The 15,556-nt window shown below is 45.3% G+C and overlaps 1 protein-coding gene across 1 annotated transcript in view; it reads right to left on the reverse strand.

Moving 5' to 3' along the window:
- COL4A3 (collagen type IV alpha 3 chain) overlaps window positions 1-15,556 on the reverse strand; it is a gene marked incomplete at its 5' end in the record, with an annotated part of 107,774 nt that overhangs the window by 36,797 nt on the left and 55,421 nt on the right. Inside the window, 16 exons of the mRNA XM_081142862.1 lie at window positions 364-528; window positions 2,046-2,081; window positions 3,457-3,541; window positions 5,422-5,463; window positions 6,402-6,455; window positions 6,737-6,781; window positions 8,017-8,076; window positions 8,496-8,558; window positions 9,146-9,223; window positions 9,448-9,489; window positions 11,561-11,596; window positions 11,721-11,783; window positions 12,402-12,479; window positions 13,674-13,700; window positions 14,368-14,421; window positions 15,079-15,141. Coding sequence (XP_080998988.1) covers window positions 364-528; window positions 2,046-2,081; window positions 3,457-3,541; window positions 5,422-5,463; window positions 6,402-6,455; window positions 6,737-6,781; window positions 8,017-8,076; window positions 8,496-8,558; window positions 9,146-9,223; window positions 9,448-9,489; window positions 11,561-11,596; window positions 11,721-11,783; window positions 12,402-12,479; window positions 13,674-13,700; window positions 14,368-14,421; window positions 15,079-15,141 — 991 coding nt within the window. The remainder of the gene's footprint in view (window positions 1-363; window positions 529-2,045; window positions 2,082-3,456; window positions 3,542-5,421; window positions 5,464-6,401; window positions 6,456-6,736; window positions 6,782-8,016; window positions 8,077-8,495; window positions 8,559-9,145; window positions 9,224-9,447; window positions 9,490-11,560; window positions 11,597-11,720; window positions 11,784-12,401; window positions 12,480-13,673; window positions 13,701-14,367; window positions 14,422-15,078; window positions 15,142-15,556) is intronic.

Below are 15,556 nucleotides of genomic sequence, written 5' to 3' on the forward strand. Positions count from 1 at the left end.
GACAGATTATCCTGAGACAAAGTTACACAGCTTCTTGGAAGACAGTCTCTTGGGGCTGCACAAGCAGTTGCCCTTGGCCTAGGCCAACTTGATAACCGCCACTCCTTCCCTGCCCCAGGACTCTTGTCCCTGCCTCCCACTCTGCCGTCTGTGGGATCAGGTGAAGCTTTGCTGCGTTTGCACAGTAGTCAGCCACCACAGTTGCCTTCACAGGTAGTGGAGAAAATGAAACACCAGTGGAAAGACAACTCCTGAGATCCGCACAGGCTGATGGCCAAGCTCCAAGTGAGGCCCACTGCCGCTGATCTGCACACACCTGTCACTGGGTGGTGTACACAACATGCGCCCTTTCAGCATCTTTACCTGGTGGTCCTGGAGGTCCTGGCGGCCCTGGAGAGCCTGGTGAACCAGGACAACCTGGGGCCCCGGGAGGCCCCACTGCATTCTTTCCTGGGGGTCCTCGCTCCCCTTTACTTCCTTTCACGCCTGGTGGTCCAGGGGGTCCTCTGAGGCCAGGCCTCGATGGCCCTTGGAGAAAAATAATCATTTTATTATATTTTAAATTTTTCCCCAATTCATATATGATTATTCTTCAGTTGCAAAATGTGATGTATTCTGATTTATAAAAGTTGCGCCATCAAAAGACAGTGAAGCATACAAAATAAAAAGAGGATCTCTTCCTTTCTTCATCTGTGACCTTGTTAAATTTCAGAGTACAGCAGAGCTCAGAACTCTCCATGCCCCCGAGACAATTTATGTCACTTATTACGAGAGACTGAAACAGAGTTTGGGGTGCCCGGGGGACCTTTTACTAAAAAGGACTTGGTGAGAAATTCTTCAGTATATGCTAATTTGTAGATTTTTAAATTAGAGGCTATAAGATGCCTACTTTGTAGTGTCCCAAAGAAGAGATAAAGTTGGACTTTATTCCTGCCAACTGTCTTAGATATAGAAGCGTGTGGCGGGGGAGAAGCCAGGCCCAGGGAACAAAGCCCATTTCATCTGACTCTCCTAAGACAGGGAGGATGTGAGGAGGGCACGGTCTTGAATCTCTGCCTCGAAAGCAGCTTAACTGTTAAGAAGAGAGACCTCACCACCAAGGGGCTGAGAAACCAGCAAGGGTAGCACCCGATTATTTCTGATTATGAGCAGGAGGATTTGGGCAGAAGGGTAAATGCCCCCGGTGGACACCGTTCCGGAGCTTTGTAATTTTCACCGCCGGCTTCTTGAAGGAGCCTGTTTATTACTGAGGGGCCTGGCAGGGACGAAGGAGTCTTCCGTAACCTTCTACAGACCTCTACAATGTCCTTTTGCCCCATTGTAACTTCAAGAGACACCCACTGTTTACAGCTTGGTGTATATTTTTTCATTCATACGCAAGTACCCGTAATATTTATCCATTCACCTATTTTTACGACGTACGTCTGCAATCTGCCTAATTATAATCCATTTTCCAAAGGACGAAATAGCTTAAATATACAACATGGTGTAAGGAAAAATAACGGATGGCAAGGATTCTCAGATGCGTGCCAGTTTTTCTGTTTCCTTCCCTTTACACGAAGACACATGCCAAGGTTACAGTTATAGCTACGGCCTTGGTTCTGCACCCTTGGCTCCACCCTTCCTTCTCCAGGGGCAGCCACGCTGACGACCCGCGGGTGCTTCTGCTCCGTAGACAGTATGCTGTAAACCTTAAAAGGTCACATAAAAAGCAGTATCTACGAATTCTTCCGCAGCCTGAACACTGTCCTCCTGAACCGCCCTGATGACCGTCACAGGCCGGTTTTCTTCCTCTGCGCCTCCCGAGCTGCCAGGCCGCTGCTCACACGCCCAGCTGCTCTTAAGCTCCGTTAAAACCGCTGAGGAGCGAGAAGGAGCGTTTCTGTAAAGCTCTGCGTCAGTTTTCACTCCCTTTTCCACAAGCAAGAATTTGCAGACAAATTAATGACAGATTTGTCTAATGTAAATAATGCAAACTTGCTCAGAGCCGTGTATTTTACTCTTGAATGGCATTTCTGTTGACGCCCCGAGAAACATGTACTTACCAGGCTTTCCAGGGCCTCCGGGGGGTCCGCTGGGACCTAGGAATACAGAACAGTGATTAATTGCTTACAGAGAAATAAATACTCCCCTCTCCCCATTTTTGAAATCTTGGATGACAATATAATAGTAATTAATAATAAATACTGTTCATTCTTTTCTCCACGCTCATATAGATAAATATCAGAAAACTTTACTTATTTAGACAAACGGCCGAGAAGAAACTAACCTCAGAAGTCATTTTCAAATAATTGGACACGAACTCACTAAAAACCTGCTCTGTGTTTGTACTTTGCTGGGATGGTTCGGATACAAGAAACTCAAACAGCCGAAGTGGTCAGGGATCTGCAGTTCATAGGGGTGCCCCACCTCAGGCTGCTCCTAGCTCTAACGCTGCCTGAAAACAAAAGTCTGGATCTATGTCTATATGCGTATGCCCATTTATTTAAATACACTGAGAATTCTTCCTCCAAGCAAAATTCTCCTTTGAAATCCTGTTTAAGTCCGTAATTGGCTCTCAGTCCACTTGGACTAATCTGAGGCGCTTTCAGATTCTGCTAGGGCCCAGTGATCTCTTCCTGACAGTTAAACCAGAATCACAGGGTGGGACCCTGATGTGGCAGCCAGGGACGAGTGAGCTCATGGCCTAGACCTTTCCAATCTGTCAAACGGGGTAGAATATGCCCAGCTGGGTGTGGCTCAGAGATTGACCATCGACCTAGGATCCAGGAGATCGCTGTTAGATTCCTGGTCAGGGCACATGCCCGGGTTGCGGGCTCGATCCCCAGTTGGGGGCGTGCAGGAGGCAATGACTCTCCTTCCTCTCCCTTCCTCTCCCTGAAATCAAAAAAGATATATATATACCTATATAGATATATATCTATATACATATATATAGATATATATATATATATATATCTATATATATAATTTTTTTTTTTAAAAAGGTAGAATACAATAAGTGTGTCTTTAATTCATTGTGCTAGGAGTCAGAGAACTGGGCTGCAGTCACCCCTTGGCACTATTTGTGTGGATTTGCCCAAATTTCAGCTATTCAGGTCTCCATTTTCACACCTGTAACCCCTCCAGCCAGCCAGGTCTCCATTTTCACATCTGTAACCCCACTGAAATTACAGATTTCTTCACACTCCCTTATCCTGCCCTCGGACGTGTTAGTGTCTGCTTGCCAGACTTGATCTCCATGATTTTCAGCATAAAGATTATTTAATTACTTTCCATGGTATTTTCATACAAACCTTTCACATGAAATTTTCAAGCGAAATTTCTTATGAAAACAGGAAATTTCATGTGAGGTTTTGTATGAAAATTAGGAGACATCAAAAAATACCACCACCGTGAAAATGAGGAGCCCCCCCTCCCCAAGTCCTAGGTCGGTTGGCAGAAACTGACTCTCACCCTGCGGGCCACGCGCTCCTTTGGGCCCCGGTGGGCCTGGGATTCCCTCATCGCCCTTTACCTCGTACGCATCGTAATATTCTGGCTTTAAGGGAAAAGAAATGAAGAAAGAGAAAGAATAGCTATTTATGGACATTCACCAAATGCAATTACTTTAATTTCTTTTTTTGGCCAAAATGATACTTTCCTTATTTTCTTTAACTCAGAGGCGCATGTCTTGGTGGAAATACAGTAGTCGTGCATATAGGATGGATACATTTAAAGATAAAAGTCGATGTTTCTGGTACGGCATCACATATTTCATGGGCTTTCAGTGAGAAATACAGTTTATGGTGTGACTCAGCTCACACACATTTATATATACACACACAGACAGGCAGGCAGGGCCATGTACGTGTGACTATGTACACGGAAACGAAAGCTTCACAGAATGGTGACTTGCCTTAGGACATATGATCAACTCTGCTATTTTTTTATTCTGTTCTATTTCACGTTTTAAAAAAGCTTGTTCTTCAATGCACTGAATTTATTTTAGAGGTGCTAGGACCTACACATCAAAAGATACTCTACTGACTGTTTCCTTAAATTTCAGGACACCACTGACCTACAGCAACCGAGGGCTGCTGTTTCTCACATGTCTGTGGACCCACGTCTGGTCTCTGCAACCATCTGCTTCCTAAGCAGAACTGTCTCGGAAGTTAGTAGATGCTCAGGGTTATAGATTGTTGAGCACAGAAAACAAACAGTGAGCTAAGAGTGCTTCGACTTGCCCTAAAGTGCAACTGGAAAAGCAGATTTCACTTAGAACTCAACGCATTTATCTTGAGGAGAAGGAGATGAAAATATAATAGTTTTTTTTTAAAAAAACCTCTATTTTGTTTTTTTCATATTTTGCATGGGGCTAATTCTTGGCTGACTTGTTTAAAGATGAGGTAACCAGGGTTTTGTGGTTAAGCAATAAGTATAAAATCACGGAAATGAATTCATAATAATAACAATAATAATAATGTAATGATGGCCTTCATGACATCGGCAATGGCCTTTATGCACCTGCCGAGTGCTGGCTAAGAGCTTTTGGAAAATAGCCCAGGCCGTCTTCCCGGCGACTCCATAACAGTGTTTTGGGCCAGTTTGCACTTGTATCACTTGCTTACAGGGTAAAGATGCAGGTGTCCAGGGCCCTCCTCCAGTTACTGAGTTAAATTACTTGGCCTGAGGGGTGTGGGGGTGCACTTGTAACAGGACACACGCCCTTCCCCATGACTATCTTACGACCACAGACTGTCTGTCAAACCTACACAATCAAGACGTGGCGGCCCTGCTCGGCACACTGTGAGCGTGCGAGGACAGCTGACTTTTCAAATAGGAGAGGAACAGACACCGGGACTCAGAGCTGGGGCCCCTTTTATTTCTCTCCTTAAGCTGCAGAGTCACAGCACGTAGACTGTGGCTGCCCTGCAGCCAGGGGCTGACAGCCATCACATGCATGTCCTCGCTGCAGAGGGAGATGGCTGCTGAGATGGAGCTCGGGCTGGGCGTTGGTGTTCGCTGGCCCTGCATTAATCCCATGGTTGAGCTTCTGTTGCCTGAAGGTGCAGTTGGGAAAACCAGCTGGATGGGGTGGAGCTGGCTCCCTCACCCCTGGGTGGCCGCTATCCTCCTACTCTACTCAGGGCGCGGGATCCCCTTGGGCCAGGTCTGATTAGGCAAAGGTTTCCTTCCCCTCCACAGCCCAGGATGGGCATGACTAGTGCATTCCAAAGACCAAAGAGGGCCAAGGAGAAATATCTGTCCATGTCAAATGAACAAATAATGACAAGAGCTATTTTTGCCCTGGTTTAATAAAAAGGTAACTACTATAATCTCCATCATAACCCTTAACGAGAGACCCTGATTCAAAATGTCCTTGATATTTTGAAGGACTTCATCAAACATGACACTGACATTGTCTTTAATTACACTTACTGGACCACGAAATCCTGGAGGGCCAATGTCCCCTTTCCATCCCTATGGTGAAAGACAGTTACAAATTATGAGTACATTCGTCAAAAGTATTTATGTTTTTGGTATACTTAAAAAGCAAAATGCACAGCTAAACAATAAATCAATGCTAAAAGTAATGTTATTTCTATGTAATGCACAAACCAAGTTATAGTGAGAGAGATGTTGACTTTAGATTATTTTCCTGGGGGGGCCGTATCTGGGTCAAGAGTCCTATCAACAAGGTCTTGAAGAGGCGGTTGCTGTTCTGGTGGCTCTCCAGGCATCTTCCATGCCCCTACCTTCAAAGGATGTCCACATGCACTGCACACTCCCGGGCTCTCACCCAGATTAGAGGACAGGACCACCAGGTTACAGGTTGTATGTGGTCCTCTGAGTCCCAGCTGTACCCAACCCCCTTTCTTATCTACTGAAGGGGGCATTTCAGAATTCTACAGGAAGTGGTATTATTATAGGATAAACCTTGAATTTGCACATATGCCTACATATGAAAATTACTTGAGTATGTCTGTAACATGTTGTCAGAAAGAAGCAACGTGGACTACACGTCACAGCTTATTGATGACGGCCTTTCAGTGTATAGTGACTCAGCTTGAGACTCATAGGGCCACCCAGCCTATGCTTGACCTCCAGTGACACAAAACTTCCTACAATCGCAGGCCTTCACCAGCTCCTTCCTCGTGGGGGCTGAAACATCACCGGTCCTGAGTCAGCCAGTTTCTGCTACATAGAACAGGTTTAATATCTTTCCCACTAGACAGCCCCTCAAGGGTTTAAGTAAAGTTGCCACATCTCTCGTTTCTTCTCAAATATACTATTTTAATGAACTCTGATTGGAACTTCTTGTACCTACTTCCAGGGTGTCGGGGGAAAGAGTGGGCAAAACCCAACCAGCTGAAAAAGGCTGAGGATAGGACAGGGCAGGAGGAAGGGGATATCCCTACCTTAATGCCATCTTCGCCCCTTAGCCCAGGGAAGCCCCTGATGCCTTTCGCTCCCTAAAGAACAGAGCGAAGAGAATGGATCAGAAGACACACGAACCAATTTCTTCCTTGGAAGCAGAACAGTTTGAACTTATTAAAAAACAAACAAACAAACAAAAAAACCCTGCTCAGTTGATCTCTCTTCACAGTGAAAAACTATGATTCTCAAATATAATTTTTAGAAACTGCACACTGCTTTTGGTTAGTTTATAACTACTCAGTGACTCTCAAAACATGCTTCTGCGTCTAACAGGACTGACATTTTCACTATACCAACAGGTGAACCATGCCTTTACCTGAGTGCCAGGGAACCCAGGGGCCCCGTCTTTTCCAGATTTCCCCTAAAACAAAAACAAAACAAAAACATGTAACCTAATAAATATGGACAGCTTTAATAAACATGGGCAGCTTAAATGATGTCATCATCTCCTCTCGACCTTGGGCAAGGGAGCCCAACTGAGGCTTCCCACCCATTATAAGAAAGACACCAATTATTAATCACAGAACATGCGAAGATCTCCTCTTGCAGGGAAGGCAGAGCCAGTGGGGATGGAGAGTCAGGGAGGGGCAGAGGAACAGAGAGGATATTAAGAGCTAAGCTTAAGTTGATATGGTCCATCCAAGTTTGGAAGGAAAATCAAGGAAGCACTGGGCCGAGAAGTGGACAAGAAAACCCAAGAACAGGAAGGTTTCACAGTCAACTCATTTATTTGAAATGTTGGCGATTCCATGACCTCCAGATGGGCCTGTGTTTAAATATATGTATAATGTATAACAAGTGTGTTGCAGTGTCCACACAGGCAGGGCTTTTGGATGAACTATTACGGTATTTACTTTCCATGATAAAATTTAAAATCATGTTGGTTGAATATTTTTTCTCAGAAGAATATACTTTCCCAATATATAATTTTTAGAGTTTTAAAACAATACATGGGTTTAAATCTTTCCAAAATAGAGCTGGGTGGGAGAGAAGGCCCCTGTTGCTCTGTCTTCCCCACATCTCACTTCCCATCCCAGCGCGCCCCTTTGGGGAGCTGTCCTTCCCTCTCTGTGTGGTTCTGATGGGGCTGCCAGTCACGGGAGCTCCCTGCCCCACTGGCCTGGCCGATCAAGGTGCCTTTTCCTCTTGGACACAGGCACTTTTCCAGAGTGAAACACATGGCTCAAGCTGAGCTGATCATAGTGATTCTGTGGGATTTTATATATGGACACAGGGAGACACACTCTCTCTCCTCGGATGCTGTGAACCTGAGCTTGTCTGTTGCTCCATCTCAGCTTTCTCCCCCCATCACCCCTACATGGAAGATGCTTGGGCAAAGGACAGAATGAAGCCAACACACAGACAGGGGCAGAAGAGAAATGGAGAGAGAGGCCTGCCCATTTTGTTCCAGGCTCTAAAGGCCACGAAGCCTGTTTTAGCCTTGAACTTATCGCATACCTGAACAAATAAATTCCACTTCCCAAACATCTAAAAAAAGCTAAGCTAGTTTGGGTTGGCCGTCTGATATTGGCCACCTAAGGAGTCCTAAATGCTGCCCAATATAGGTGGAATAAGACACTGAATTTCCCGGTTTACCTGTGGGCCAGGCTCTCCAGGGGCACCTTTTTCTGATCCATAAGAGTCTCCAGGTGGTCCCTGCATTAATGAGACTTCTGTCAAGTTTTACGAATTATTAATTTTTGACTTACATTGATTTTTATTCTGATTGTTCTAATTTTTCCTTCTGATTATTCTGCTCTATTTAAAAATGTTGAAATGATGGGTCATCTAGAAGGGAAATCTTATTTATGAGTATTAATTCATTAAAAACCAGATGCTAAAAAAGCAGATGCTGAAGATGAATTCTAAGAGGGGTGACATTAGGTGCATGTGAAACAGTGTGAGGATTTCAGCTAGAAGTGGCCATAAAATAATTCTAGTGTGTTCATGACCTCTGTGGTAAATACTGTAGATCTTTAGCTCATCTTAAGATCTGAAGGTAGATCACACATCAAAATGCTCACTAAGCTTTTGCTTTGTGTTTCAAAGGAACAGCATGACTCTAAGTGACTTACTGAGGGTCCAGGAGGTCCGGCTTGACCCATGGCACCCTTGTCTCCTTTCTCCCCCTTGAGGTCCTGCCACAAAAACAATGGAAGGTCGTTACAAACAGATCAAAGGAGGTTCCACCAAATGGACTTGGAAAGTCCTCTATCTGTTCCATACACTGGATTTACAGGCTGGATTTATTTACCTCCCATCAACACGGCACCTTATCACTTCTCACATTTTGAATTTGCTACCTGTGAACTCACTGAAACAATATGTTACCTTCAAGAATCTTGGAAGTTGCTTGCTTCAGATTTCACACTTTCTGGTTCATGAGTCAACAATAGGGAAGGGTTGGGGGCTGGGCGTGGGCGACAGAACTTATAAAAAGGTAGGGGAAATGGGAAGGCACAGTCCTAATAATAAAACTGGGGAGTCACTGCCCAGCCAGCGTGGCTCAGCGGTTGAGCGTCCACCTAGGATCCAGGAGACTGAGGGTCGATTCCCGGTCAGGGCACAGGCCCGGGCTGCGGGCTCGATCCCCAGTCGGGGGCGTGCAAGAGGCAGCCGATCAATGACTCTCATCATTGATGTTTCTATCTCTCTCCCTCTCTCTTCCTCTCTCTGAAATCAATAAAAATTATTTAAAAACCAACAATAAAAACTGGGGAGTTACCGTTTTGTTATCTGGGCCGATCTGCGTCACAATAACAGTTCCCGGTGGTCCAGGGGGTCCTGTTAATCCTTTCATACCCTAGAGATAAATACACTCAAGAATTAAAAACTAAACGGCACCTTTACTATACTCGAGAGACCTACTTCCCCCCTTTAGTGCTTATGTAAGAAAATAGAGCAAATGAAAGTTTCGGATGCAGCAAATGCATTCATTTCAGCGTGACTCACTGGACAAAATGTACAGGCTAATTGCTATGAACTTCAAATATCTTGTCCACAAATAAACCACAGTATTCAAATTACCCGCTCTCCTTTCTGTCCAACCATGTTATCACCCATGTGACCCTGTAAGAAATACAAAAGCAAGTTATTTCTTAAAAAAGAATGAGAATAAATTGTCTAAACCTTTTAAAGTTTCAATATTAGTAATGAACATTTATATTTTAATCTACCCCCCCTCCTCCGGCTCACAATTGCTATTTCATTTCATCCTGGAATAACAGTCTTTTTTAAAAAAATTAAGTATAGTTGATATAGAATATTATATGTTTTAGGTGTACAACATAGTGGTTCTACAGTTATATACTTTACAAAGCGATGACCGCAATAAGCCTAGAACCGTCTGGCACCATATAAAACGGTTATGTTACCGACTCCGCTCCCTGTGCTGTACCTTGTATCCCTGTATCCTACCTATTTTCCAACGGGCAGTTTGTGCCTCATATTCCCCTTTACGGTCTTCACCCCCGCCCGCCCCTCTGGCAGGCATCAGTTTGTTCTCTGTCTAGGAGTCTGTTTTCGCTTTGTTTTGTTAGTTCATTTGTTTTGTTTGTTAGATTCTGCATAGACGTGAAATCATACAGCATCTGTCTTTCTCTGTCTGACTTATTTCACACCGCATGAAACCCTCCAGGTCCATTCGTGTTGTTGCAAATGAAAAGATTCCACTCTTTTTTACTGGTGAATAATATTCCACTTCCCGTTTTATCTCTTCTTTATCCACTTACCTATCCGGGGACCCCTACGCTGCTTCTGTACCTTGGCTATTGTAAATAAGGCTGCAGTGAACCAGGGGTGCATGTATTTTTTGATTTAGTGTTTTTGTCCTCTTTGGATAAGTGCCCAGAACTGGAACTGTTGAATCACAAAGTAGTTCTATTTTTTATTTTTTGAGGAACCCCCACTGTGCTTTCCACAGTGGCTGCACCAATTTACAATCCCATCAACAGTGTACAAGGGTCCCCCCGTCCACATCCTTACCAACATTTATTTGTTGATTTTTTTTTTTTTTTTATAACAGCCATTCTGACAGGCATGGGGTGATAATTTGCTGTGGTTTTTATTTTCATTTCCCTGATGATTAGTGATATCGAGCATCTTTTCCTATGTCTGTTTGCCATCTGCACTAATTTCCTGGTGGGGTTCGGCCTGGCTTGACATTTTCTTACACTAATGAGGATCAGAATATTCCCCCCTGAAATATACCACTTTGGCACAGGATTATTTTGAGTTGAAGGCAATTTAAGAATAGCAAATGCAGAAAGAGTCCTCTACCCTCCCCTCTCTGCCTAAAGACTATAGACTTCCCTTTGTGAGGGTGTCACCTCTTCCCTCTCTGGTACCAGGTAGAGGAGACAACTCTTATCAGTGGAGACAGCACTGACTTAACAAACCTGCCTAAACAAACCTTATTGAAATAACCCTCAGCTTCTATTAGTTTCTTCCATCTATTTACTTTGCCATAATTTCCCGCCTTAGAAGCTCATACCCCTTTCCTTCCCTCCATCATTTCTCTACAAATTTATCGCCCTTCGTTAAAATGCTACACAAGCTCTTTGGAATTTTCATTTCTGTGAGGCCACTATATGCATATGAAATAACCCTTTTTCTCTTGTTAATCTGTCTTTGTCAGTTTAATTTGCAGGGCCCCAGTCACTGAACCCGACAGAGTAGAGGAAAAACATTTTTCTTCTCCGACACCAACAATTGGCCTTTTTCATACAAACACATGCAGTGCCCCGCTTAAGGGCGCATGAATAGCCATCTTTTATTTTCTGGCATAAGATCAGGTTGGTTTCAGAAATCAGCCCACTATAAAAATGTATGGGGCAAATGTTGGGTGATCAGGAGGATGAGCAGAAATGAGAAACCTATGGACTAGCAGTCCTTGCCCTTTGTCTGATAAGGAGCCCCTCGTGACTGAAGTAAGACTGCGGATCAGGGGTCATGTAGCTGAAGTGCAGGGAGAGGAGAGGTAAGGGGTACAGAGGTGCCAGCCACGCTCCCCTCCCTGCTGGGAAGCCTTGTGAGCTCCCAAGACGAGCCCGGTAGTGACCTATGTGTGGATTCAGACCGGGTTTGGCTTTTACATCGATTAGGATGTTCTGGCTGATATGACATGAGAACTGTAATTTACCTTAAGTCCTGGAGGCCCCATGGCTCCTGGCAAGCCCTAAAAAAATCCACAAATTACAATGACCGCAGGAATGCACCAAGCCAGAAAACTGTTTAAAAGTTTCAGCTATAACACTTTCATTAGCTTATGGTATCTCCATCAATGATGGCTTTGTACTCACAAAGAATCCCGGAGGGCCGGGTGGGCCGACAGGTCCGGGGAAACCGGGAAGGCCTGGCAAACCCTTTAAAGTAAGAGAAGAGTAAGGGTAAATGGACTTCTCACTGAAGAGCAATGTCCACTTGTCAAGTGCATGAAAATCTTTTAGTAAGATCTGCGGAGCACCACGCCTTCCATTTATGGCTGCAGTTTAAGTAAAACCCAGTTCTCTACTATCATGCAAATGTTACAGCAGAGCTGGTACTTGACATTACAGTTTTCAATTGTGTTCGATGTATGATACAAGCCTACCCTTGAGTTTAACAAACACAAAGTAAGTGGAAGCTAACTCTTCCCGAGAGATTCCACCTTAGATGTGGGAAAGCTCAGGACACTGAGGCTGAAGAAGAGATGAAAAGACACGTGTCCAAGTCATCTTTTTACATCCGTTTCATGTCATTTCTTATCATAAGGTAAAGGTTTTGGAGTGAAATGAGGTGCATCGGTAAATAGAAGAAATACGGATGCATATTAAAAATATTCTTAGAAAAGTGAGAAAGATATAGGGGGGAGAGAGAGGACACACACACACACACACACACACACACACACACACACACACATACAACGGAGAGACAGAGACAGAGAAGAGAGCGGAGGGCGGGACCGAGGGTGGCAGGGCTGTTCCCTGAAGTGCTTGTACCTGGAGTCCTGGAGCCCCCGGCAGCCCGGGGTCCCCTTTGCCATCCAGGTCTATGTCTTCTCCTTCAGCAGGAGCCCCCTTGAAAATGAAGTTCATGGAACACAATCAATATTACAGCTTCAAACCCCCTTCGCGTGCTTATTCAAGGTCATGTCGCCTCGAGGGTAAAAGTGCTTCCAGTGTGAGCGAGAAAGTGGCCACATCATACACCCGACAGGCTCAGGGGGCCACGCAGTGACCTGACGAGCTCGGTGACCACAGGGCACCACAGGGATGGTCTGCTCACAAATTCCGAATGGGGCAGGTCACGGTGCGGAGTCACCTCCCAGGCCCACAGCTTCCTTGGCAAAGGTCAGTCTTTACCTTACGCGAGCCCCGTCCCCTGTCCCTATGCATCTAAGGTAATATACCTGTGAAATGTCAGAGTCATTTTTTTCTGGCCCCCCGAAGGCACAACTGCTGGCACCAGGGCACGAGGCCCCAGAACCCCTCAATGTTATCCCCACATACCATCTCTGTGCCACGGATATTAACTGCCCCGCACCCACCGATGTGAAAGAAGTATGTGTCTCTGTTTTGCTTTTCATTCAGTCCTAGAGACTCCTTTGCTTTGCCTTCTCCCACCCCTGATCTACCACCGATGGGTTTCATGGGCCCTCCTTATGTCTCCCGCTTTGATTCTAAATCCATGAAAGGAACTGCAAAGCTGCCTTCTCTGCAGCATTTTCTCAATCCTTCGAGAGCTTGCCCTGGGCATGTCCTCAAAATTTTTGCTCAAATAAACTCTCACAAAACTTTTCTAGAGGTTTGGATGTTCTTCTGTTGACACCAGGGTATATACTTAGAGAAATGGTTTAGGATTATATATTTATCCCGTTTTGAAGAATTCAGAGCATTTTCATATTTTTTTTTAATTAAGAATTTACTGTGGAAGGACAGAAGCAAGACATGGGGTGATACAGCATTTCCCAAGATGCCAGCCTTGGTGGTAATTCCTCATCTGGAGGGTGGGGCCCTGGCCGGGCGCCAGTTCTTTTCTCCTCGACTCTATTTCCTCAAAGGCTGGAACAAAACTTGTATTTTTAAAGGCATACTTATAACAGAGATAGAAGAAGTTGTTTAACAGAAATAAACATCATGTCCCAATTATTATGGATTCTGGGTTAATGACGAAACCTCATTTGTAATTTTTCATATCTCATTATTTCATAGAAGTGCCTTTCATATGTCCAACGAGAGGTTTTCGATCACAACCCGCCGCAAACGACTTACCTTTTCTCCTTTTAAACCAGCGGCACCCTAGGAGAGGAAGTGGCATGTTAACCACGGGCCACAGTCAGACAACGTCCGCCGGTCCTACCCCGCGCTCGGGTCACTGTCATCGCACTGTCCTCCCGGAACCTGCCCCCCCGCAGGACTGCCCCGTCCCTTCTCCACGTCACCTGCACCCTCCCTGCTCTGGACACCTCCCGCCCGTTCTTCAGTCCACACCTGCACCGCCTCTCTGCATCATGCAAGTGTCCCTGGCTAAGGCTCCCACGCGGCTCAAGCCAACGGCAAGACGTCAGTCCCCGTCTTACTGGACGGCTCAGCAGCACCCGCAGCCACCTGCCACTGCCCTCTGCTGAAACGCCGGCTGTCCCCTACCGCCAGGGCCACTCCTCCTTGGCCTAGACGGTCGGGAGGGGGCCCTTCCAGTCCCGGCCTGAGCCCCTCCTCCACACGGTCCCTCCTCGAGTCACCCCTCCCCGGCCGTCCTCTGCCTGGGGCAGCTCCACCCTGTGCCTTTAAAGCAAGCGAGTCTCCAAGTGCAGACCTGAGCTCATCAGTCACCGGCTCACTCAGTCCCGGCCGGCAGCTTAGTGTTTACTAAGAGCTACCCAGGCATCCCCACGATGCCATTCTGGAGTAAACTACTTACATTTTATTTTATGTTTTTGATGGGGCTTTAGAAATGCAAACCTACCGGAACCCCTGGGTAGCCTGGTGTCCCTGGGAATCCTGGAAACCCTCGCTCACCCTGGAAGAAAGAACGTACAAAGCTTGTCATTCTTCTTAGTTGTTCTAAAACAGCCTGTGAGCTATCTTCCCGCTTCCTCTCTTCCAGCCCCGGAGTGGGAAATCCAGACAAAGCAACCTAAATTCCCTACGGCCACTGAGTCAGGAGGCTGAAGGCCAGAAAACCATTATGTGGATTAGAATCTACTGTTTCTCAAATTGCGCATAAATGGCAAAAGTCTAATTGCGCCGAGAACTTTTAAATTGCTGTTTCCGTGAAACATCAGCGATTGGTTCTCTCTCGGCCACCACTCTGGGGCACAGGAAACAAAGGGGGCAAATGAAATCGAAAAGCTCAGCCCTTCTCCAAAGGCATATTTGGCATGCCAAGCTCGAGTTTCTGTTTTAGATACGCTCACAACCTCAGATAAAATACCAAGTTATCTTCCTGTGGGAAAACATGAGAGAGCTTCCTCAAAAGACAATCAGAAACCGAGGCGCAGGAAGGAAGAAAACGGGCAGGTTCCTGGTTCGAACACCACATTTCTGCCCTGAAGACGCGTACCGTCGGTTCTGGCTGAAAGAATGTCTCGGGGAAAGTGGAACCCATCTCATTGCTACTTCATCTCTAAGCACTCCTTCAGCAAAACACTGGTCATCTCCTGGTGAGAGTACATACCTTAGAACCATTGCAGCCTGGTAAACCAGCAAGACCCAAAGGGCCGGGGTGGCCTGGGCTGCCCTGAAAACAGAGCAAGTTTCAAAAAGGAGACAAACCAACCAGGCCCTGAGGCCAGGCGGAAAGAGTGAGGAAACCAAGGGGAGGGAAAAGAGGGGCTAATTTAGATAGTTATTTAAATATAAATGGTTATTGAAATAATTAAGTTGTAAATGTAGTCATTTTAGAAAATAATTTAAAAACCATAGCAAATAAAATGGGTTAATTAAAACAATGAGTTATCAAGTGAGATGCAGATAATTTAAGTAAAACAAAAGGCCTTTCTATATAACACGAAATCCTTTAACATGCTGGGGGAAAGGTAAAAAGTGAATGTGCGCAGAGGGAACCGCTTTATGATTATATGTTATTAAACAGTATTTCTATTCTATTCTCCTATCCTATCCTATTCTATTCTTTCACTCTACTCCATTCTATT

Source organism: Miniopterus schreibersii (assembly GCF_964146895.1).
Source record: "Miniopterus schreibersii genome assembly, chromosome: 7".
Classification (NCBI taxonomy): domain Eukaryota; kingdom Metazoa; phylum Chordata; class Mammalia; order Chiroptera; family Miniopteridae; genus Miniopterus; species Miniopterus schreibersii.